The sequence below is a fragment of the Rhineura floridana genome, chromosome 17, assembly GCF_030035675.1.
Source record: "Rhineura floridana isolate rRhiFlo1 chromosome 17, rRhiFlo1.hap2, whole genome shotgun sequence".
In the NCBI taxonomy this organism is placed as follows: Eukaryota; Metazoa; Chordata; class Lepidosauria; order Squamata; family Rhineuridae; genus Rhineura; species Rhineura floridana.
In genome coordinates this window covers 21,790,580-21,815,708 of record NC_084496.1, presented here as the reverse complement: position 1 = coordinate 21,815,708, position 25,129 = coordinate 21,790,580, and the positions used below count along the sequence as shown (strand labels likewise).

The 25,129-nt window shown below is 45.2% G+C and overlaps 1 protein-coding gene across 1 annotated transcript in view; it reads left to right on the top strand.

Annotated features, from left to right (window-relative positions):
* The first annotated feature begins 11,234 nt into the window (after positions 1-11,234).
* The window catches only part of LOC133371756 (H(+)/Cl(-) exchange transporter 7-like), a 51,332-nt gene continuing 37,437 nt past the window's right edge, over positions 11,235-25,129 (top strand). The window contains exons 1-4 of the mRNA XM_061599509.1: positions 11,235-11,415; positions 21,622-21,693; positions 22,483-22,554; positions 24,188-24,253. Of these exons, the coding sequence (XP_061455493.1) occupies positions 21,658-21,693; positions 22,483-22,554; positions 24,188-24,253 (174 nt within the window). The 5' untranslated portion in view covers positions 11,235-11,415; positions 21,622-21,657. The remainder of the gene's footprint in view (positions 11,416-21,621; positions 21,694-22,482; positions 22,555-24,187; positions 24,254-25,129) is intronic.

The following is a 25,129-nucleotide window of genomic DNA, read 5'->3' as shown; positions in this document are numbered from 1 at the left end:
CCCTCAGCTGCAGAGCACCCCAGACACAGCTGAAGCCCTTCAGCCAGACGCAGCCAGTGAACAGGATACTCCTCACTCACCTGCAGAACATAGACAACAGAAGGTCAGGCAGAAGAGGGGCAGGCCTGTCCACTTAAGGCCAAAACGCTGAGGACTCACACTTGCTGACAAACCCGCTCCTTAAAAGTCAAACCTTGGCTTCAGCTTGTTGCTGAGTACAATGTCAGGCGTGGCTTCGTGTGTTTCTAGTTTCCCTGAATCTTATCGTGGACTGACCCCTTGGCAATTGAACCCGGACCTCTACTGACCTCGCTTCTGGATTTCTGGCTTGGCACATAAGCTTAGGAAGGGCCTTGCCCTTATCATGCTTCATCCTCGTTAGTCTGGCAGATTTACGACCAGACTGCCAACTAAGGACTTTCCCGCCCTGATAACTACCCAGGAATTTCCAGCCCGCATTGGCACTGCTGTCTCAGTGCAGAGCTGACATAGTTTGGGGAAGCAGACATTTCTGTGGCCTAAACACAGCTTTTCTTCTTGGAGAAGGACCATCACTCAGTGGCAGAGCATCTGCTTTGCATGCAGAAGGTCCCAGGTTTGATCCCCGCCATCTCCAGGTAGGCCTGGGAAAGATGCCCTGGAGAGCTGCTGCCAGTCAGTGTAGACAACACTGAGCTACATGGAACAATGGTCTGATTCAGTAGAAGGCAGCTCCCTATGTTCCTTCTTTTAATGCTTCTAGATAAGCATAAGGCATTGAGTGAAGTCTCATATAGCAACAGGTTGCAATTTTCTTTTTGCACTCCGCAAAAATGCAATCTGTCCAGTTTTGCTTCCTGTAGACCAAAGAGGCAAGGAGTGCTTCTGAATCTAGTCGGTGACCAGATAGCTGAGAGGTGGCCATCGTTCTGCTTCCACCCTGGTGCAGCAGAATCTCCTGAATATTTTATGAAAGAAGAGGCATCCCAGCTTCCCATTTCTGTCTGTGAGTGGAGTGTTTAGGCCCTCTTCCAGTGGACCTTGGTTAGCTGGGGAAGCATTTACAGCCCCCCAGGCCTCTCCATATGGCCCATAGGACTCTCCAAGGAAACACACACCCTCCACAGGCCACATCCCTCACTGGTCCCACTCCACACCACATCCCCCTCCAGTTTTGTTCCTTTTGCTTGCCTGGATAGAGATATGTACATGTAGAGATCTCTGGCTTTTTTGTGGCAGGACTGTTGCCTACTGTGCATGTGTTGGGTTCAAATTGAAACCCCCTCCCAGGAAGGGTGAGCTAGCGCACACCTCAGCCCTGATTAGGCACGCAAGCTTAGTAATTTAATTTACCTGTTAGTGGTCCAGCCAGATACCAAACATAAAGCAACACACAAAATACTGCTTGATCAAGAGGGATCTCTGAACTGCAGACAGGAGTCTGTCAGGGCAGAGAGCGTTGTTTATTACTTAAAGCATCCTTTATATAGTTTTTCATAAGTAAACACGATACAATATTATTAAAAATCATCAGATGGGAATACATTATTACAGAGATAAGTAAGTGCATTTTGTTCATCATTGTTGCATTTCTTTTGATTCTAAAAAGCGAGAGTTTTGATAAAGAATTCATACACTTGTCAGTCTAAAGAAAACTTGTTTTGAGATAAGAGCTATGAAAAGGCGAGGAAAAGGTGCAGATTGACACAAAAAGAGATAAAATGTTACTAATGCATCTGTGACCTTTGCTCACTCAGCAGTATGACGTAAATCTTGTGGATACAATTGTAATAAGATATTTTGAGAAAATGTCTTGTTTTGTGCTGAATTAGCTACATTGTTACAGGATGTGTATAGTGATTTTAAGACAGAGAGAAATAATAACATCTAGAAGGGATACATTTTATCTCATTTTTACAGAGATGTTATAGTCTGAGAGGCGCCTTTGGGTTTTTCTTCTCATGAGAAGAAAAACGAAACTTAAAGTTGTGTGTCCTTCCCACCCCCTCTAGGTTCCAGAATTCATTGCAACACTGGTTCTAATAATAACGTAGGTTTCTTGACAACTCTTGACAACTCTTGGGGTCTAGGGAAAATTATTCCTAACCTGCTCCACAAGCTAGAGGGAGCCCCAGCTGATGAAGCGTCAAGGCCCCAGCTGACAAAGTGTCAAGGCGAGTTAAGCAGCAGAGCGAAAAGAGGGTAAGTAGCTCCCATTTATTCCATTATTTAATTGAAGTAAAACAGCTCAGAGCAATAACTAATAAGGGCAGCCCAAGGTCACCCTGAGCTAGGAGCCAAATCCTGAAAGAACCTATATCTTAGGAGACAGATCCTAGGAGAAGGAAGCCTATAGAAAGCTAGTTTTGAACACCACCCTAGCAGGAAAGCTTCAGGGGACACTGTAAACAAGGCTAAATTCCAGTCGGAGAGAAGGGGGAAAAGGAAACTCCACCGATACATACAGGGAGAGAGTCAGCTCAGTCCTTGCTAAAAAGGGCAGCTTCAGCCTTCCTGAAACACAACCACAAGCTCTGTTTCCCTAGGTTAAAGAAAGGTCAGGCTGTTCTAGGTGGGAAAACAACAAACACAAAAGACTTGCCTGGAAGGCGCAGCCCCTTGCTTAGATTAAAAGCAGCCAAAAGCTTAAACAGCCCTGCCCCTCGCTCAGGAAGGAAGCCTGCCTTCCTGCCTTCAAAGGAAGGAAGCCTGAGAGAATACTAAAGTTAAGCCCCAGCTGATAACCATCAGCCTCAAGTTGTTGGGCTGGTGACCAGTAGGCATTACTGTCTCTAGTTGTTTTCCATGAAGCCTGCAAGTTTGAAGACGTAACTGTGGTTAAGGGGGTGTTATGTCTTTGCTCTGTCTGGGAATGGACTGCCAGGGCCGTTGCTATGGTAGCCATCTGATAGCGACTGGGAAAGTTCTAACAGAGTCTGTGTGTTGTCGTCTTCTGAATTATGCCTCTGAGCTGAGAGGCTGTCTTTTGTGATTTATCTATGGAGAGAGATGTACCAGAAGGGGGGTGACTGAAGAATCTCTACATGTATTTACTCTTAAGCCTCTGGCCTTAATGTCTTTCAATAAAGACTCTTAACATGCTCTGAAGAAGTTTCTTGCTCAACTTAACTCCAACGTAATGTATGCTGTTTCACACAACAACGCACACACACCAACAGTGGTAGCGGAGGATGGTTGCGCTCCACAGCGCATTACACGGGAGTAAGTTGCTGGTCTGAACGGCAGACGGAGTTCCAGAGAGGGCAGCTTGATTGATTGAACCAGATGGAGGTGAGCAACATGGCTGTAAACCTGTCTGGGGAGGCTTGCCGATGGAACGGCTTAATGAAAAGAATTATGGCAGCTGGAAGCCGAGAATGCGGGCTTTGCTGATAAAAGAGGATTTATGGGACGTTATAGATGAACCACCCCCGGCGGTACCGACCGCGGCCTGGAAGCGTCGAGACCAGAGGGCGCAAGCGTTTATAATCTTTGCTCTATCAGATTCTCAACTGATGTGTGAGAGAGATGAGCCGTCGGCTAAACAGATGTGGGACGCGTTGCAGGATTTGTCCCAGGAATGGCAGCGGAGGCAGGAGGCGCAGAGAGCCCAGCCGATGGAAGCTGTCAGAAGCAAGGAGGAGAAATGTGCCGAACCGGAGCAGACTGTCGAAAGCAGACAGGAAAACAAGCGGGAGCAGCAGCGGCTGAAATCTTGTGGGGCTCGTGGGCATCTCCGTAAAGATTGTGCAGTCAAGCGAAACTCCAGGGACGGAGGCTTGAAGCAAGGCAGTGTGAACTTTGTTTGTAAACAGAAGTCTAAAGACTTGGACCAAATTAACTGGTTGCTTGACAGCGGAGCAAGCCATATATTAATCAATGACAGACGTTTGTTTTACGTTTCAGAAGAAGTGAAAGACTTTGTTTTACTTGCTGATGGATTACGGAAATCCGTAAAAGCTCGTGGTCTGGTGAAATTTGACAAGCTTGGAATAATGACAGACTGTTTGTTTGTTCCAGAATTGGCTCATAATATTTTATCAGTTAGAAAACTGGTGAGTTGTAATTATTCAATTTTGTTCCACAAAGACCAATGTTTTATAATGAGGGGAGATGAAGTGTGCATGCAGGGAAGCCTTAATGATTCACAGTTTGTAATAAAGAGCAGTCAAGCAGGGTGTGCTGTGTTAAATGCTGAGGCACAGGTACATCAGGGCTGCATCCATGAATGGCATCAAAGGCTGGGGCATGCAAACCTTGACACGATAAAGAAAACCCCTTTGCACAGTGAAGACATGCGTTTAAGAGACTGTGGACAGATAATGGATTGTGATTCTTGCAATCAAGCTAAAATGACTATTGCACCAATAAACCGGGAAGCTGAGAGAACCACAACAGCTCCCTACCAGCTAGTTCATGTTGATTTAGCAGGGCCAATAAATGCTTCACGAGGAGGTGCAAAATTCTACATGGTACTGGTAGATGATTTTTCAAGATTTTGTCATGTTTTTCTGTTAAAGCATAAAAGTGAAGCTGAGCAGAAGCTGAAACTGTTCATTAAGAGAATCGAAACTCAACACTTGGTCACGGTGGGGGCAATACGCTGGGACCAAGGTGGGGAATTCACGAGTAAAGCATTGAGTGCCTTTCTGGAGAGTAAGCGAATAAACCAGAATTTCACTGCTCCACACAGCCCATTTTCCAATGGAACTGCTGAGAGAAAAAATAGGGTGCTTGGGGAAGCAATAAGAGCCATGCTGCTGGGTTGCAGTTTAGGGAATTCTTTCTGGGCAGAAGCAATTCTTTATGCGAATTACATTCACAACAGGGTGTTACACAGTGCTATTGGAATGTCTCCTTATGACAAACTTACTGGCAGAAAGCCTAGAATACAACACATTCAAAAATTCGGGGCAAGGTGCTGGATCCACATTCCACAGGGAAAAAGGAGGGGCAAGCTTGCGCCCAGAGCACAGCAAGGTTTTGTTTTGGGATTTCAGAATGCATATTACAGAGTTTGGTGTCCAGAAACACAGCAGTTAATTCTGAGTAGAAGCATTAAAGTCTCAGAAAAGCCTTGGGATCAAAGGGAGACAGTTCGTCTTACAGGAACAAATGACACACAAACACAATCACAGAAATTTAAGCCAGATGTTGACATTAAAGTGGAAGGTACACAAATTCCTCTCAGAGATGCTTTGCATGAGCTCATTTGTGGAAAACGCAGATCAAAGAAACGAAAAGCAGAGGAAATGGATGAACCTGGGCACGCGGTGCCAAGCACAAGCACAAATGGGGGGGGCAGAGAGAGCCGGAGCTCTGGTTCCTTTAAGACGCTCCACGAGAGCGAATTTAGGCAAACCGCCTGACAGATTTACTGTGGGATTAATAACAAGTCCTGGAATGAATAAAGTTGTAGACATGGATCCTGAGACACTTTATTTAACATGTGTTGAACCAAAGTTTGATTGAATAAAGTTTTAGCTAAATGTACTGAGATGTAATTTTGAACTGTACTGAACTGCAAATGTATGATGCAATGTACTGAAATGTATTGCAAGAGGTATTGTAGAAATGTATGATTGTATGATTTTGTATTATGGAGATGTATTTCATGTGTATTTTGCAGTCTTAATGGAAAAAGGGGAAACTGTTGGGCTGGTGACCAGTAGGCATTACTGTCTCTAGTTGTTTTCCATGAAGCCTGCAAGTTTGAAGACGTAACTGTGGTTAAGGGGGTGTTATGTCTTTGCCCTGTCTGGGAATGGACTGCCAGGGCCGTTGCTATGGTAGCCATCTGATAGCGACTGGGAAAGTTCTAACAGAGTCTGTGTGTTGTCGTCTTCTGAATTATGCCTCTGAGCTGAGAGGCTGTCTTTTGTGATTTATCTATGGAGAGTGATGTACCAGAAGGGGGGTGACTGAAGAATCTCTACATGTATTTACTCTTAAGCCTCTGGCCTTAATGTCTTTCAATAAAGACTCTTAACATGCTCTGAAGAAGTTTCTTGCTCAACTTAACTCCAACGTAATGTATGCTGTTTCACACAACAACACACACACACCAACACAAGTAACACATCATTGGCTGGCAGCAGTAGCTGGGAGGAACCAGCCACACATATAAAGTCAGAGCACCCTAGCAAGGGAGCCTGCTCCACGAGCTAGAGGGAGCCCCAGCTGACAAAGCATCAAGGCGAGTTAAGCAGCAGAGCGAGTTCGGCAGCAGGGCGAGGAGGCCAGGGCCCCTACTCTGCCCGTCTGTTCCCTGACCTCAACTAAACCGCAGTCTCCAACCCATTGACATAATAAACCTTAAACAAAACTATGCAGGTAAGAAGCTAGCAGGGGTGTGGGGGCTTTCCAGTGTTTTGCACCGCCTGCAGCATGTACGACTATCTGCCTGTTAGACAGAAGTCATGGTTGTGCTCTTGGTGCAATGAGTTCCTGGCTCTCCGGGAATGACTTCATTTCCTTGAGGCCAAGGTGGCGGACCTGGAAAAGCTGAGAGAGGCAGAGAGGTGTGTGGAGGAGGCCTTCCGGGATTTTATAGCTGTGTCCCACTCCAACGATGATAGCTCTCCTGCTATCATAGCGAAAGATGGTCTCGGGGAAGGAGAGCATCCAGCTGAGGAAGAGGGAAATGATCCCTTAGAAGGGACCCATTCCTTGGGGGATGAGCAGCTGTCCTCTCGTGCCGAGGATATATCTCCAGGGGGTGGAGGGATCCTTGTAGTGGGTGATTCGATCATTAGGAACATAGACAGTGGGGTGTGTGATGGGCGCGTAGACCGCAAGGTGTTTTGCCTGCCTGGTGCGAAGGTTGCGGATATCGCCCGTCGTTTAGATAGTTTGGTAGACAGTGCTGGGAAGGAGTCAGTGGTCGTGGTGCACGTTGGCACCAACGACATGGGGAAATGCAGCCGTGAGGTCCTGAAAGCAAAATTTAGGTTGCTAGGTAGGATGCTGAAAGCCAGGACCTCCAAGGTGGCTTTCTCTGAAATGCTACCGGTTCCATGTGCAGGACCAGCCAGACAGGCCCAGCTTCGCAGTCTCAATGCGTGGATGAGACGATGGTGTCGGGTGGAAGGGTTTGGATTTGTTAGGCACTGGGGAACATTTTGGGACAAGCCGGGCCTGTACAAAAGGGACGGGCTCCACTTGAACCAGAATGGAACCAGACTGCTGGCACTTAAAATTAAAAAGGTAGCAGAGCAGCTTTTAAACTGACTGAGGGGGGAAACCCAACAGGAGCTGAGAAAGGTCCGGTTTGGAATAAACCTTCCCCCTGGGATAAAAACCAAAGAAATGATGAAATTTTAAAAGGGGCAGGCCTAGAAGTAGGCATTGTGAGAGCAGGGGCACAGGATATAAATTCAGAAGAGCAAAATTACCACAGGCCAAACCACAAGTGCCAAAGACACTTGAAGAGAGACACTGCTTACAAGTGCCTGTACGCTAATGCTAGGAGCCTCCGAACCAAGATGGGAGAACTGGAGTGCTTGGTCTTAGAGGAGAGCATTGATATAGTGAGCATAACGGAGACCTGGTGGAATGGAGAAAACCAGTGGGATACGGTTATCCCTGGATATAAACTATATCGGAAGGACAGGGAAGGACGTACTGGTGGCGGAGTCGCTCTATACGTGAAAGAAGGCATTGAATCCAGCAAGCTCGAAACCCCAAAAGAGGCGGACTCCTCCACAGAATCATTGTGGGTAGTGATACTATGCCCCAGGAGGGACTTAATACTGGGAACGATCTATCGTCCCCCTGATCAAAATGCTCAGGGAGAACTTGAGATGAGATATGAAATTGAGGAAGCATCCAAACTAGGAAATGTGGTAGTAATGGGTGACTTCAACTACCCGGACATAGACTGGCCTCATATGTGTTCCAGTCATGACAAAGAAGCAAAGTTTCTAGATATTCTAAATGACTATTCCCTAGACCAGTTGGTCATGGAACCGACCAGAGGGACAGCAACCCTGGACTTAATCCTCAGTGGGGACAGGGACCTGGTGCGAGATGTAAGTGTTGTTGAATCGATTGGGAGCAGTGACCACAGTGCTATTAAATTAAACATACATGTAAACGGCCAATTGCCAAGAAAATCCAACACGGTCACATTTGACTTCAAAAGAGGAAACTTCACAAAAATGAAGGGATTGGTAAAAAGAAAGCTGAAAAACAAAGTCCAGAGGGCCACATCACTCAAAAATGCTTGGAAGTTGTTTAAAAACACTATATTAGAAGCTCAACTGGAGTGCATACCGCAGATCAGAAAAGGTACCACCAGGGCCAAGAAGATGCCAGCATGGTTAACGAGCAAAGTCAAGGAAGCTCTTAGAGGCAAAAAGTCTTCCTTCAGAAAATGGAAGTCTTGTCCGAATGAAGAAAATAAAAAAGAACACAAACTCTGGCAAAAGAAATGCAAGAAGACAATAAGGGATGCTAAAAAAGAATTTGAGGAGCACATTGCTAAGAACATAAAAACCAACAACAAAAAATTCTATAAATACATTCAAAGCAGGAGACCATCTAGGGAGACGATTGGACCCTTGGATGATAAGGGAGTCAAAGGTGTACTAAAGAACAATAAGGAGATTGCAGAGAAGCTAAATGAATTCTTTGCATCTGTCTTCACAGTGGAAGATATAGGGCAGATCCCTGAACCTGAACTAACATTTGCAGGAAGGGATTCTGAGGAACTGAGACAAATAGTGGTAACGAGAGAGGAAGTTCTAAGCTTAATGGACAATATAAAAACTGACAAATCACCGGGCCCGGATGGCATCCACCCGAGAGTTCTCAAAGAACTCAAAGGTGAAATTGCTGATCTGCTAACTAAAATATGTAACTTGTCCCTCGGGTCCTCCTCCGTGCCTGAGGACTGGAAAGTGGCAAATGTAACGCCAATCTTCAAAAAGGGATCCAGAGGGGATCCCGGAAATTACAGGCCAGTTAGCTTAACTTCTGTCCCTGGAAAACTGGTAGAAAGTATTATTAAAGCTAGATTAACTAAGCACATAGAAGAACAAGCCTTGCTGAAGCAGAGCCAGCATGGCTTCTGCAAGGGAAAGTCCTGTCTCAGTAACCTATTAGAATTCTTTGAGAGTGTCAACAAGCATATAGATAGAGGTGATCCAGTGGACATAGTGTACTTAGACTTTCAAAAAGCGTTTGACAAGGTACCTCACCAAAGGCTTCTGAGGAAGCTTAGCAGTCATGGAATAAGAGGAGAGGTCCTCTTGTGGATAAGGAATTGGTTAAGAAGCAGAAAGCAGAGAGTAGGAATCAACGGACAGTTCTCCCAATGGAGGGCTGTAGAAAGTGGAGTCCCTCAAGGATCGGTATTGGGACCTGTACTTTTCAACTTGTTCATTAATGACCTAGAATTAGGAGTGAGCAGTGAAGTGGCCAAGTTTGCTGATGACACTAAATTGTTCAGGGTTGTTAAAACAAAAAGGGATTGCGAAGAGCTCCAAAAAGACCTCTCCAAACTGAGTGAATGGGCGGAAAAATGGCAAATGAAATTCAATATAAACAAGTGTAAAATTATGCATATTGGAGCAAAAAATCTTAATTTCACATATACGCTCATGGGGTCTGAACTGGCGGTGACCGACCAGGAGAGAGACCTCGGGGTTGTAGTGGACAGCACGATGAAAATGTCAACCCAGTGTGCGGCAGCTGTGAAAAAGGCAAATTCCATGCTAGCGATAATTAGGAAAGGTATTGAAAATAAAACAGCCGATATCATAATGCCGTTGTATAAATCTATGGTGCGGCCGCATTTGGAATACTGTGTACAGTTCTGGTCGCCTCATCTCAAAAAGGATATTATAGAGTTGGATAAGGTTCAGAAGAGGACAACCAGAATGATCAAGGGGATGGAGCGACTCCCTTACGAGGAAAGGTTGCAGCATTTGCGGCTTTTTAGTTTAGAGAAAAGGCGGGTCAGAGGAGACATGATAGAAGTGTATAAAATTATGCATGGCATTGAGAAAGTGGATAGAGAAAAGTTCTTCTCCCTCTCTCATAATACTAGAACTCGTGGACATTCAAAGAAGCTGAATGTTGGAAGATTCAGGACAGACAAAAAGAAGTACTTCTTTACTCAGCGCATCGTTAAACTATGGAATTTGCTCCCACAAGATGCAGTAACGGCCACCAGCTTGGATGGCTTTAAAAGAAGATTAGACAAATTCATGGAGGACAGGGCTATCAATGGCTACTAGCCGTGATGGCTGTGCTCTGCCACCCTAGTCAGAGGCAGCATGCTTCTGAAAACCAGTTGCCAGAAGCCTCAGGAGGGGAGAGTGTTCTTGCACTCGGGTCCTGCTTGCGGGCTTCCCCCAGGCACCTGGTTGGCCACTGTGAGAACAGGATGCTGGACTAGATGGGCCACTGGCCTGATCCAGCAGGCTCTTCTTATGTTCTTATGTTCTTATTAGGACCAGGATAAAAGACTTGCCTACGTGCACTGGATGCTAGTTCCTTAAAAAGCAGCGAGACCGTTTTGTCTGGTTGTGGCTTGAAACAAATCTGCACCTGGCTTCACACATCTTTGCTGTTTGATTGGAATACACCCAGCCCCACTGCTGATGATGCCAGACCTTTTGGGACAGCCCACATTGGACACACCTTGGAGGGGCCACGGGGTTATTGACCAAACCATTTTGAAGTTGGTGTGAAGCTGGCTTGAATGAAAAATGCATCCGATCGCAACAATTCCAGATTTTGGAGTAAAAAGGGGCTGCGTTTGATGTAAACGGGAAGGGCCACAGCTCAGGGGCAGAGCATCTGCTTTTCATGCAGAAGGTCCCAAGTTCAATCCCCAGTGGCATCTCCAGGTAGGGCTGGGAGAGGTCCTTGCAGGGAACCCTGGAGAGCTGCTGCCAGTCAGTGTAGACAATACTGAGCAAGATGGGCAAATAGTCTGACTCAGTATAAGGCAGCTTCCTGTGTTCCTAAAACAACTCTGAAAAATAATTAAACGAAATTTTAAAACCTAAATCCAAAATTATTAAAATCATAAACACAAAAAGTGAAAATAAAAATGAAGTGACACAGTGATGATAATAATAGTAACGGCAAGAAAACAACAACAATAATAATGTGCCCAGGAGCGAGAGCACGGGGGAAAACCATGAGCCAGGAGGCAGCCAGGACTACAACTCCCATGAAGCTGCGGAAAGGAGGGATGGTGCGTCACGTGCCCCCACCAGCTTGCAAAGACAGGTCACATGACCGCTGCCTTGTGCTGCTTTGCTGGGCATCCCCGCCCTCCTGTCTCGGCGGGCCGGTTTGGCTATGGCGAATGTGGCGAAGATGGTGTCCTGGTCGGGTCGGGAGGGAGAGCCGGACGGCCAAGGGGAGACCACGCCGCTGCTTAACGGCACGGGCGGAGCCGCCGCTGCCGTGCCCCGTCAGGTGAGCCCTGAGTGGAGCCTCCATGGGCAGGGGAAGTCTACTGCTGCTAGGATCGGGGTTCCGCTAGCGCCAGGGCTTTAACCCTGGAAAACGTGAAGCGGGGGGGGGGGCAGTGCGCCTGAGTATGTCCAAAGTGCCTTCCCCAATGAAGATGGAGTGGGAGAGTTATTTCAGGGGTTTTGACCCCCAGAGTCTCTTCTCTCCGACGGTAAAGCTGGAGAAAAGTCACCCCCCTCACAGGCTGTGTCTAAACTGCCTGTGTGTGTGTGGGTCTGACTGGCCGATGGTACTGGAGCCAGAATGCTTGGCTAAAGAGACCTCTGGCTGACCCGGCTTTGCTGAAGGGTCTGTCTGTCTGTCTTCCTGCTTCCTCCAGAATGACAAAGAGGCTGTACATGTCAGCTGCTCTTAGGGCTTCATTGGCACCTGCGTTTAGACCCTGGATGCATCTCCCAACCTCCTGGCTCAGATATGAAATATGTGACATAAAGAGTGCCCTGAGCATGTGCTAAGTGCTTTCTCTGTGCCTATCAGGGAAAGGGGAGGCCACTTTTCTGGGATTATTTGCCGCAGGGCTACTCGGTGAGAAGATGCTAGGCAGGATTGAACTAGGTAATGTCCCTTTCTCATTAAGGACTAGCCACTTGTTCCTGGTGGGTGGGATGTGCACCTTCATTACTCTGACTGGTTGCCTGGCTGGTGGTGGGGTGATACACATGTGTGCTTGCATGCACACCCCAGTGCAGGTGGTAATGGGATAACTAGTGGGGCAGGCTAGGGACAGAATGGAGGAGGACCGGAGACCAGCCGTGCATGGATGAGCCCTGATGGCCAAGGATGCAAATGAATGAGCATGGAATCTCATTGGAGGCACCAGCAAGGGATCTATCTCTAGCGTGGAGAGTGCTGTTGTGTTCAGGTTCTGCTTTCAAGGCTTCCCGTAGTGGGCCACTGTAAGAACCGGAAGGTGGCCTAGATGGGCCTTTGGCCTGATCCAGCAAGGCTCTTTCTTATGTTCATAGCCCATGCCAACAAGTACCCTTTTGTAGCTTGTTTGTTCTGTCTCATCCTGCCTAGAGGTAAGGGGGGGAGGATTTCATTACATGTTGGGTACAGACAGCTGGCAAAATAGTTTTCTGTGTGGGTGAAGGTCTGCCAGGCCGACCTGGTATGTATTGTATTTAGATTACCCCAGTTAGAGCTCAGCAGGTGATTATACAGGAAAGGCCTTTGCATCGTTACAGTAAAAGGCCTGGGCAAATAATAAATAATCAATCCATTGGAGTCAGTCCCGTTCCAAAGCAAAGCAGATGTAGCTAAATCCAGATCCACCTCAATCCAGAAAGTGAGGGGAGCTTGGAGAAGCGCCTCTGAGGGTGATTATAAGTTTGTGCAGGAGAAGGTGGATCCTGCTTGTGAATCTGCTGCTTCCATTGGTACGGCTTGCTTCTCCTATGCTGGCAACGCATGGGTGCAGCCTGTGGCACCTGAGCTGGCATCCATGCATCTGAGCCTCTCGTCGGTTTCAGTGCTGGTTGTTACCCATTGAGACTGGTGGGGCGGAAGGCAGGGAGCCCAACGAGAGGTGGAGCCGGAGCCAATGACAGGTAGCGCCAACTCAGTCTAGGTTTGCCTCCGTCTTTCTCACTGCTGAGTTGTACAAGGGCAACCCTGAGAGTGAGGAGAAGGAAGCAGACAACCAGAGCAACCCCCTGGATTGGCTGGAAGCTGGAAGGCAGGCAGGTGGGAATGGGGGTGGCTGAGGGCAGACCCAGTCTAGTGGCTCAGTGCCTCCAGTTTATGCCAGGGCAGAGAACCTCTGACCTGTGGACCTAATTAGGCCCATCAGTGCTCCTCATTTGGCCCGCAAGGCCATTTTGGCCAAGCAACACCCACCGGCCCTCCACCTGATATGACATCACTTGTGGGGCACGTGAACATAGCTGGGCCAAAGGGGACTTGCAGGCAGCAGCAATCAGCTGATAGGTGGCGCTGGCAAAGCCCTGGGCACAGTGCTGATGATTAGCTGATTGCTGGATTTTGCATCATGGCTTGCACCTGGTCTGCTCCTGAGCGGCAGTGGCTTCCCAGGGTCTGAGGGAGGGTTCCCCCCCCCAACACTTGGCCCTTTTAAACTGGAGGTGCCAAGGCTTGCCATCTATATGCGAAAGAGGTGTTCTGCCACTGAGTTGGGGCCACTTAAAAGTGTTAATGCCAAGGCAGTGTCTCTTGAAAAGGATCAAGGGGATGGAGCGACTGCCCTGTGAGGAAAGGTTGCAGCATTTGGGGCTTTTTAGTTTAGAGAAGAGATGAATGAGAAGTGATGTGATGGAAGTATATAAAATTATGCGTTGCTGGAGAAAGTGGACAGTCATAACACTAGAACTTGTGGACATTCAATTAAGCTGAATGTTGGAAGATTCAGAACAGAGGTGTAGTCGTCCAGGGTGTCAAGGGGTCTTAGACCCCTATCCTTTTGGGGAGCAGGGCCGTATGTCTCCAGCATCCTACTAGACAATCAGCATAAAAGGGGAGTGTAGTAGCCGTTGAGAAGAATCTTCTAACATGCTTCTTTGTTCTTTCCTGCTGATTGGAGCCAATTAGAGTGAAAGGAGGTAAGTCAGCTACTGAGAAGACTCTTGTCAGTAGCAACCCTCTCCTCTTTTATGCTGATTAACTCCGAGGGATGGCTGCTGTTGTGGGAGAAGGCATTAACAAGGATCTCATTCTCAATCCCACAGCAAAAAAGGGGGGAGCAATGGCTGTGACTAACATGAAGGGACCCTACACTTCTGAATTTGCCACTACACTACTGAGCCAAGCAAAAGAAAGTTCTTCTTCATGCAGTGCATAGTTAAAATATGGAATTTGCTCCCACAAGAGGCAGTGATGGCCACCAACTTGGGTGGCTTTAAAAGAGGAAAAAACAAATACATTGGAGATAAGGCTTTCAGTGGCTGCTAGCCGCAATGGCTATGCTCTGCCTCCACGTATTTCCAAATACCAGTTGCTGGAAACTGCAGGAGGGGAGAGTGCTCTTGCACTCAAGTCCTGCTTGCAGGCTTCCCATGCGCATCTGGCTGGCCACTGTGAAAAGAAAGATGTTTTTATAAGAGAGGAAAAGTTGACATTGTTGGTACCTGTCTTAGCTGCATCTGCCTTAAAACTCAGTAGATGTGGGTTTTAATTTGGTATGGTTTTAAATTTGTATACTTGTTTTTAATGTTCTTAATTGTTATAAACCACCCAGAGAGCTTCAGCTATGGGGCGGTATATAAATAATTATAATAATAATAAACTTTATTTCGACCCCGCCCTGTTTCCAGTGGGACTCAGAGCGGCTTACAACTCAAAACAACACCATTAAAACATACAGAGCATATTATTAAAAAAGAATTAAACTATGAGAAAAATTAAAACCATAAAACATACATTGAAAAACTCAATTTAGAATAATAAAATATTAAAATATTTAAAATAATAAAATCATATAATATAGTCACCAATCCTATGACACTTAATCCTGGTTGTTCTCTATCCCAAATGCCCGTTGAAATAAAACAGTCTTTACTTGTCGCCGGAAAGACGGCAAGGAGAGAGCTAATCGCACCTCACTCAGAAGGGAATTCCATAACCTAGGGGCGGCCACCGAAAAGGCCCTGTCTCATGTCCGCGTCATATGTACTTGCGAAGGTGTGGGGAGCACAAGAAGGGCCCCACCTGAAGATCTCAAATCCCGGACAGATTCAAGTAGGGAGATACGATCTGTCAAATAACCTGGACCTGAGCCGTATAGGGCTTTGTAGGTCAAAACCAGCACTTTGAATTGTGACCGGAAACAAATTGGCAGCCAGTGGAGCTGTTGTAACAGGGGGGTTGTATGGTCCCTGTAACCAGCCCCGGTTAGCACTCTGGCTGCAGCTCTTTGTACCAATTTAAGTTTCCGAACAGTCTTCAAAGGCAGCCCCACGTAGAGCGCGTTACAGTAGTCTAAGCGGGATGTAACCAAGGCATGCAATGCAATGCAATAAATAAATAAATAGATGTGAAGATTTTGCTTTGCCTTCTGGTTTCTCAGCTGCTGGGTGGCATGGCAGTGTCATATCATCAGAGTTTCCTTTGGATTCATTAGAGCTAAAGATTTTTTTAAAAAAACATGACAATATCAAAAACTGGAAGGCACCAAATCTGACAATCAACTGAACTGTGGGGCTTGCATAGTGAAGCAAGCTCACTATGTAAACTTCATGCAAAAGGGGAGAAGGCAATTTCCCCTTGCAACCTCTCAGCTAGGGAGTTCTCTCTCGCGAGTTCTAATAACCATCATATATCTCAACTCATGCAGTTCTGAAGGAGCTGCTTGCAGCTTCCCCAAAATGTTGATAGTAAAAACATGGAGCATTTACACTCAACAATCTTTTTTATCATTTCCATTCTTGCTCTGAATTCAAAGCAGTTGACCCTGCTCTTTCAGAGTGTCATGAGGTCAAGCCAGCAGCAGTGTGGTAGAATATTTGAAACCTGTGCACTGTGATTTTTTTCTGGGCATAACGCATCCCCCAACCCACACTGGAGTCAAAGTGTCCCATTATGTTCTGGAATGTCACATCCCAACAGTCAGGCTCTGTATGCCTTACACTGACAGAGGAAATTTATAATAAATGTATTTCTGTGTTCTCGGAGTTCTGAATCTGTTTTATTCAGTGATATTTTCATTTTTGAAGCAACAATTTTTATACTTGTAGTTTTTTCATTGTTGTAAACCACTTTGGACAGGCTTTCCAGGAAAAGCAGCATATAAATATTTTTGAATGAATGAATGAGTGTATGAATGAATGAATGAATGAAATGAAAATGGCCCCCCTCAACAGGCAAACTGTTTGATATGACAGGACATCTTTCAAGAATTGCCTGTTCCCCCAAGTGAGCTAGCCAGAGCTACAACCCTCCTCTGAAGCCTCAGGTGATCACATTTGAAAACCAAAAGTCCAGCATCAAAACAGATCAAGAAATTTATAATAAGAAGTCTGGTTGAAGAATGCTGCTTTAGACCTCCTTGGTGTTACCAGTTTGCATTTCTTTTTGCTTGTTCGGCACCCTGCCAGCCCACTTAATAAATTAGAGTTTGAGATGAATTGCTCTCAGGCCTGGATATTGGGTGGCTTAAATATGGAACTGATGAACACATGTCTCTGTACCCAAAACTGAACTTTTGGGCTCCCCCCAAATTGTACACTTCCAAGACCAGGAGACTGTCTCCTTCCAGATGTGCCATTGTTCTCTTTGGCCAAAGCTTTGCTGTTGCTCGAGTTTCATTCTGGCTGCTTATGTAGCTATGAAAGGAACTGGGAACCAAGTTCATCCTTTTTGGGCTGCAAGTTTGACTCATGTCACATCCACACAGCCCATTTGAAGCCCATTGCTTCCGCCAAAGGATCCTGGTAACTGTAGGTTACCCCTCTCCAAGCTACAATTCCCAGCACGCTTAATCAGCTACAGTTCCCAGGATTGTTTGGCAGAAGGCATGTTCTTTAAATGTACATTAAATGTATGGTGTGGATGTGACCTCAGAAATGTGAAATGCTGTGTGTGTGTAAATAAACAGATCCTGGGAAGTGTGATGGGTTGTGGCCCCTTAAAGCTGTTGTTTTCAAGGGGATCTGCTGTTGTGGGGAGTGCCTCTTCCCAGTAGTTATCAACTGACAATGGATTTTTATTTTTTCCAAATTCATTTTTACCTAGTAGTGAATTGAGTGGCAGGAAATGGCAGTTTCGGCGCACCTTATTCCAACTATGTCCTTTCAGTCTAGCAAGCTGTGACTTGCTGATGCCACCTCTTGCCGTTATGCAACCTGTGTACGGGTAGATCCAGCCTTCGCCAATTTGGTGCCCTCCAGATGCTTTGGACTACAACTCCCATCAGCCCTAGCCAGCATGGGACTGATGGAAGCTGTAGTCCGAAGCATCTGGTTGGCACTGAATTGGTGAAGGCTGGCATAGATAGTTATGTGGACTTGCTTTTGTTGCGTAAACAGAGGAATTCTCTGAATTACAATTTTTTTTTTTTTTTTCAATAATTTTTTATTCAAATTTTCATAAAACATACAAGACAAAATCATAAAACATTCAAAGACAAAAAACAAAATCAAAAATAGTTAAACAAAAAGAAAAAAAGAAAAAAAAAAAAAAACAAAAATAAAAAATAAAGAGTAAAATATTGACTTCCCATTTGTCAAAGATCAAATCAGTTATAAGTCTATAATATATAGCAATCCTGTCTCTTAAGTCATATTATAAAATCACTTTCCTCCAGTAGTTATCTTACTTAATCATCAAATCTCATAAACATTACTTTATTCTTTCCACAAAAAGTCAAAGAGAGATTTCAATTCTTTAAGAAATATATCTATCAATTTTTTTTTCCAGATAAGCATATCGATTAATCCATCTCATTACTAATTATGATAATCTTATTGTCATAACCATAGTCAAAATAAACATTTCAATTAATCCATCACATCAGAATCTGTTAGGTTCAGTAATTTCAGTAGCCATTGTTCTATTATCTCTATTAGTTCCATTTTCCATCTTCCATCTTCAGTAGTCTTGTTAAGTCCAGTAATTTCAATATCCAATCTTCCATTATCAGTATTCCATAATAATCTTGCTGTCAAAGCCATAGTCATATAGTAAGAGTCTGATGGGAATTACCTCTATCCCAAATATTTTCTTGCCATCCATTCTGAATAGGTTGCTGAAATACTGCTGTAAAATCATATCTCTGTTCTTTTTTTCAAAATACACTGGGTCATCTCTTAAAAGTTTTTCCATTGTCACATGGCTGCAGTTAATTCCATAGATTTTCTCTATATTGGGCTCCATCACATCATTCCAGTCCAAAAGATAATCCATGCCATTGATAACTTTATCTCTAGAATCTTCATTAATTTCTTCCGAGATAACATTGAGTTCCAAACAATAGATTTTATTTCTAAAGTCCATAGACTCCAAATCTTGTTCCTGTTCCACGTTTGTTCCAATCTCCGGGATCTCCTCTCTCACAGGGACCCCTATTCCAGTCTCCAGGGTCTCCTCTCTCACAGGGACCCCTGTTCCAATCTCCGGGGTCTCCTCTCTCACAGGGACCCCTTCCAGGGTCACCTCTCTCACAGGGACCCTTATATCTTTAATCTCCTGCTTCATTTTACTCAATTCAATTTTCGTTATCTCAATCTCATCCATTATTTTCTGAAACATAGTTATTTCCAGATTCTCAGCCACTTTCTTAATTGCCATTTTAAAAGAAAAATATAGGAAAACCACTTCTTATTTCAGCAACAATTGGGTTAATACTCCAGACTTGGTGACATCACAGTATAAACAGAGCAGACAGCCTTATCTCTCCAATAGTTAAGTAAACAAAATGCAGTTCCCAGGATCGAAACAATTAATGGCAATCGTCAAGAAACAGATTCGTCAAAATAAAATAGACCAAAAAGAGAGTAGTCTCAAAACAGTATAATATTTTTCAAAATAAAAATCTGGAATAGAAATCCCTCTTCTGTGTGTATCTTTAGAATGCAAATCCAGGACAGCTTTTTGCAACAAAAACAGAGATAAGCTATTAATTAGTGCGTAGCAGAGAGAAGTTACGGCTCCCCAGTGAGATGTCAAAAACCGATCAATCTGGCAAATCTCTTTTAAACAGCAACAATTTAAGTCAAGTAAAAGAAAAATATAGAAAGAAGGGTGCTTGCCTGTTAATGCGTTCTCTCTTAGAAGATAAGATGAACGTTCGCTTTAACAGATAGAGCTTGCTGTTGAAAATCCGTCCCACCTTCGTCGGCTGGACCTCGTCCCATAAATTAATGAGATCTGGTCGTCCCAACAAAAATAGGCTTTGAGGTTAATCTCTTCGTTTCTCCCTACCCGGGAGAAGTTTAATCAGTCAAAAAAAAAGAAAAAACTGACTGATATATCTGAATAAGCTTCTTTTGAGGCAGGAGCCCGTCTCAAAAGCAGGCACAGGCTAAGTCACCCTTACAATTATTAAGTTCCTCAAACATTTATATATATATATCCCAATATATATATCCACTGAAATTAATGGACATAAATTGGTCATATCTTATTAAATTTTACACTTAGTCAGACTAACATTGGATCCATTCCCAAAGATCTGAAAAAAGATCTGCAGAATAAAACCAATCTCAACAGTAAAAAAGCTAGGTAATTATTTTTAAAAGGGGCATTTACCGAGCACCTTGGGGCATAACATTTCACATCAGATAAGCCTCCCTGTGGCGAGTTCATTCCACAGATGTGGTGTCACCACAGAAAAGGCCCTTCCTTGGGTTGGCACCCATCTAACCTTTTAAGGTGGCAATATCCAAAGACAGGCCTTGCAGGCAAACATTAACAACTGAGCAGCTTAATTATGGGTGGAGAGTGACCAAAAGGAAGTGCTCCAGCATCTTGTGAACGGAGGTGCCCTGAAGAGGCAGCTTTGTCATTCATTATGAATGAATGAGGAAGTGATCCTTCCCTCTTGGTTCAGGAGCTTTTCCGGGGCTCTAATTCGGCCTCTCTTCATTGGTGTTGCTTGTCCTCTTTTCTAGCACAAAGCCGTAACTGTGGGAACGTGGGGAGGAGAGAGCAGAGCGTGCCGGGATTCACATCACCTCTGCCAAAAGTCGTAGTACAAGGGCAGCCAAGAGGGTGCTGCCCAGATGTTGGACTACAACTCCCATCAGCCCCCAGCCATCATGGCCAATGGTCAGGGATGATGGGAGGTGGGGCAGAAATTTGATTCAGGTCGCATTTAAAGCCGAATTTATGAAATTCGTACTTACCAAAACAACATGAGACCCGGAACACAGCCGTCCTTCAAAATTCACACTTACCTGAATTTTGCTATGCATTTCTCCAGCCAACCAGTGTTTATAAAAATGCATATATTAAGGGGAAAGTATGCACAAAATGAGTATATTGGTGAAAATAACCTTGCAAAAAAATGTGTACATTGCTCAAAACTGCCTACGGAAACGTCTTTATGAAGAGAAACGAGTGCTAAAATGCTGCAGAATTTTCATGAGGATTCCCCCCCCAAAATAAATAAATCGCAGATTGCTGCAAAAACATGGGGAACCAAATTTAAGATTAGAAAAAGGAGAAACGGAGAGAGCCGAAATGGACAGATCCTTCCATCCCTGGTTGGGGACCGACATTGTCTGCATGGTGCTGTGCTTAGCTGTCCTTGTAAAACTAGTGGATGGGCAAATGCAGGTGTGGGGAACCTTTGGCCCTCTAGATGTTGCTGAACTGCAACTCCCATCAACCCCTGTCAAGTGTGGACAAGGGATGATGGGAGAAGTAGTTCAGCAATATCTGGAGGGCCAAAGGTTCCTCACACCTTGTTGTTGTTGTTATGTGCCTTCAAGTCGATTACGACTTATGGCGACCCTATGAATCAGTGACCTCCAAGAGCATCTGTCATGAACCTCCCTGTTCACATCTTGTAAGTTCAGGTCTGTGGCTTCCTTTATGGAGTCAATCCATCTCTTGTTTGGCCTTCCTCTTTTTCAACTCCCTTCTGTTTTTCCCAGCATTATTGGCTTTTCTAGTGAATCATGTCTTCTCATGATGTGTCCAAAGTAAGATAACCTCAGTTTCATCATTTTAGCTTCTAGTGATAGTTGTGGTTTAATTTGTTCTAACACCCAATTATTTATCTTTTTTGCAGTCCATGGTATGCACAAAGCTCTTCTCCAACGCCACATTTCAAATGAGTTGATTTTTCTCTTATCCACTTTTTTCACTGTCCAACTTTCACATCCATACACAGAGATCGGAAATGCCATGGTCTGAAGGATCCTGACTTTAGTGTTCAGTGATACATCTTTGCATCTGAGGACCTTTTCTAGTTCTCTCACAGCTGCCCTCCCCAGTCCTAGCCTTCTTCTGGTTTCTTGACTGTTGTCTCCATTTTGGTTTATGACTGTGCCGAGGTTCCTCATACCTGGGCTACTGTAACCCCCCCATCTCCACCCCCACCAGTTCCTCCTTCTGTATCTCTGCTTGTTTTGCTTCCCGGAAGTGGGAATGTTTCTGGAGAGGCCTTTTTCTCTCCTCTCCTGCCCAGGGATGAGGCTTGGTACCTTACCCCTCTGACTGGCTTACTGGCATGCCTGTTTCTTGCCCCTTCAGCTCACGCCCTCCTCGTCTTCCTTGTGATTGGGACGCATGAGCAACATGGATCTGGACGATGACCAGGAACCAGTAAGTGAGCACTGCAGAATGGGGGGCAAGAGGCTCTTCTTAAATAGCACCATTAGGGTGTGTGGCAACTCGGGGAGAGGGGGAACATTTTGGCCACCCTCTAGCTGAGGGATGGAGAACTTCTTTGCAGCCCAAGGGCCGCATTCCCTTCTGGGTAATGTTCCGAGGGCCGCATTCCAGTGGTGGGTGGGGCAACAAATGTAAATATTACCTCTGTATAGTAGGCTACTTTCTACGCAGACTCACACCCAGTCCTCCATCTGGGCAAGCAAGAGGCATTTCCAGAATTACAGGGAAGGGGCGTAGCTCAGGGGTCGAGCATCTGCTTTGCAAAGTTCGATCCCTGATGGCATCTCCAGGTAGGGCTGAGAGAGACTCCCTGCCTGAAACCCCAGAGAGCTGCTGCCAGTCCGTGTGGGCAGTACTGAGTTAGGTGGACCAATGGTCTGACTCACTGTTCCTCAGCTTCCTCTGTTCCCAGTCCAAGGATTTGTTCCAGCCAGGCAAAACCATTCAGGGCACAAAGCAGGATCAATGAATTGTGTGGCCTGAGTAGTGTCCTGAGGATTTTACAGAGAGGCTTGGAGGGCCACATTGGGCCCTGGGCCTACCTGTCCTGCTGCTCCAATCGGCTGATAAAGTAGTCTCTCCCAACCTGGTGCCCTCCAGACTACACCTTCTCAGCCCCAGAGTGTCTGGAGGGCGCCAGGTTGGGGAAGGCTGCCCACCGAGGCCTGAAACCTGGTTTGATAGGCAGCGTTAATAACCCGTCACAATTGTGCCTTGCAGGAAATGGATGTGCCTCGGGCGCTCCCCAACGAGATTCCTCACAGTGAGAAGCTCCTCTCTCTGAAGTACGAGGTGGGTGTCCAGCTTAACTTTCTTACTGGCAAGGAGCTTGTGTGTGGGTTGTGATGGTGGAAGTGAAAGCAGATCGTGGTCTGCGGAGGCAGCCTGCAAAGTAATAAACCCAGACAAGGTTGCTGAGTCTGCAAAACATTTTGCTGGCAGAGGAGGGACGGAATGCTCAGTCCCCCCGGTTTATTTTGCAACAAGTTGCCCTCCAGCTCATCAGCTCCTGTATGCTTCCGAGCCCAATTCAAAGCTCTGGTTTTGACCTATAAAGCTCTTTGCGGCTCAGGACTCCGATATCTTCTGGAACGCCTCTGCCGATATGAACCTACCCACATCTTCTTCTGAGGCCCTTCTCCAGGTGCCCCCTCTGAGGGAGGCTCTGACCATGGAGAGGGCCTCTTCAGTTACGGCTTCCCGTCTCTGGAACGCTCTCCCCAGTGAGGTCTGCCTGGTGCCATCACTGACATCTTTTTGGTGCCTGGTAAAGACTTATCTTTTTCCCCAGGCATTTGATATACTGAAATGATGTTGTTGTTAGTATGCTGCCAAAGCTTTCTGTGGCTGCATTGGGGTGGTTGTTATTGTTTAATATTTGTTTTTATTGTATGGTATATTTACTTTGTTTTTAACAGTGCTGTAAGTTGCTTGGATACCATCTGGTAACAAGTGACTGATAAATCTAATAAATAATAATAATAATAATCAGCCCCAGCTGGCATGGCTTATAGCTTGGGATGATGGGAGTGGTTGTCCAGGAATATCTGAATGGCCACAGGTCCCCTGCCTTTTGATGAACATTCTAAATGAGCAATGGGGAACCTGTGGTCCTCCAGATGCTGGTTGACTCCAACTCCCATCAGCCTGAGCCAGTACAGCCAGTGGTCAGGGTTGATGGGAGGTGTAGTCCAAGAACATGATTCTATGATTCTGTGAACATCTGGAAGGCCACTGGTTTCCTGTCCCTGATATAGCATAGTTATTGATCTCCAAAGGTCCCAGGGCAGGTTACCAAAACATAAAATACAATCGCTAATAGAGTATAATCTGACAACACAATAGATAAGCTCATCTCTCCTTGACCAGTCTGCTGACTCGCCTGCACAGAACTCCTTGTCGCCTGTGGTGATCAGGCGAGTAGTACTTGACTACAAGGCTACACAAGGGCACCGGTGGGATGGTAACTGGTTTTAAACGTTGATCTTATATGAATATTTTATAGCGCTTTATGTGAACCGCTTAGGAGTTTTTTTTAATTGATTAAGCAGTATATAAATCTTTATAAATAAATAATAGCCCATTTAAAACACCAACCAACTGATCAAAATAATAAAATCCTCTACCAGCTGACTGTTTTTCTATGCTGGACAAGGGGGAAGGGGCCTCCATCCTCTGGCAGCCTACTAGGGAGGGATGGAACACCCTGTCCCTCTGCCATTCCGCTGACTTGCCTCCATTACCTTCCTTGGCGCCTGTGGTGATCAGGAGGATGCTGCTTGATTGCAAGGCCGCATGAGGACATTGGTGGAATGGTGCAATCCTGGAAAATGCCTGCTTCTAGTTAGGCAAAGAGAGCCTTACCCTAGCAGGGGGTATCCCCCGACGTCCTGTTTTCCATTTCTGACTTCCCTTCTTTTTGCAGAGTTTGGACTATGACAACTGTGAGAACCAGCTGTTCTTGGAAGAAGAGAAGAGAAACAACCATACGGTCAGTCCATCTTTACTGCCTCCAGGGTTGAGGGATCCCTGCAGGGCTCCTCCCACTCCTGCAAGATGTCAGATCCAGTTGTGTGTCCCTCCCCCCCACATTATTTTTTGTGGGTGTCTTTTATATGTTTATAATACCCCCTTTTGATCCATAGGACCTCAGGTTAAAAATACGATGGAACCTCATCTATTGTTATTGTGTAGTATGTATGCATACTAAGATGTATATGTTTGCACTAAAATGGTGATGATTTTGAAGAGGACTTTTTTTTTAAAAAAAAATGGCAAACTGATGTGGAAATGTAAAGAACTGAATTGAAGATTGGAAAAATGAGCAACGGAGAGAACCTAAAACTGACAGATTTGCCTCTCTCTCTTTGTAAAGGTTTTATATTGTGTTATCCTCAATCTGTTGGATGCTTCGGATTGAAAACAACAATGCAAGGCTGCATCCAGCAAAGTTCTGTTTCAGAGTGGGCCCCTTCAAAATAATGTACCTAAATTAGTCATGTGCATTAACGTCAATGGATCTACTCTGCATATGACAAACATTAAATTTATTAAACATTTGCTACGTAAAGAGTCTCTAAGCAACAGACGGAATCTTAAAAAGAAAGTACAACATAAAATCAGAAAAAGAGCCATACTTTGCAATAAAAACCACACGCAAATCCCTAGAAATAGACCCAGTAAAAGAGAGAGAGAGAGAACTTCAGCAGCAGAACATATTATCCAACAACATCAACATCTGTCAAATGCCTACAAGCAAAGAAAAACAATAAATAATCTGTTGCCTAAGAGAATTTTCATTGGGCCGCTCCTGAATTGAATGAAATGAATCAGAAGCGACCTATCGCGTATACTTAAAAGAGGAACC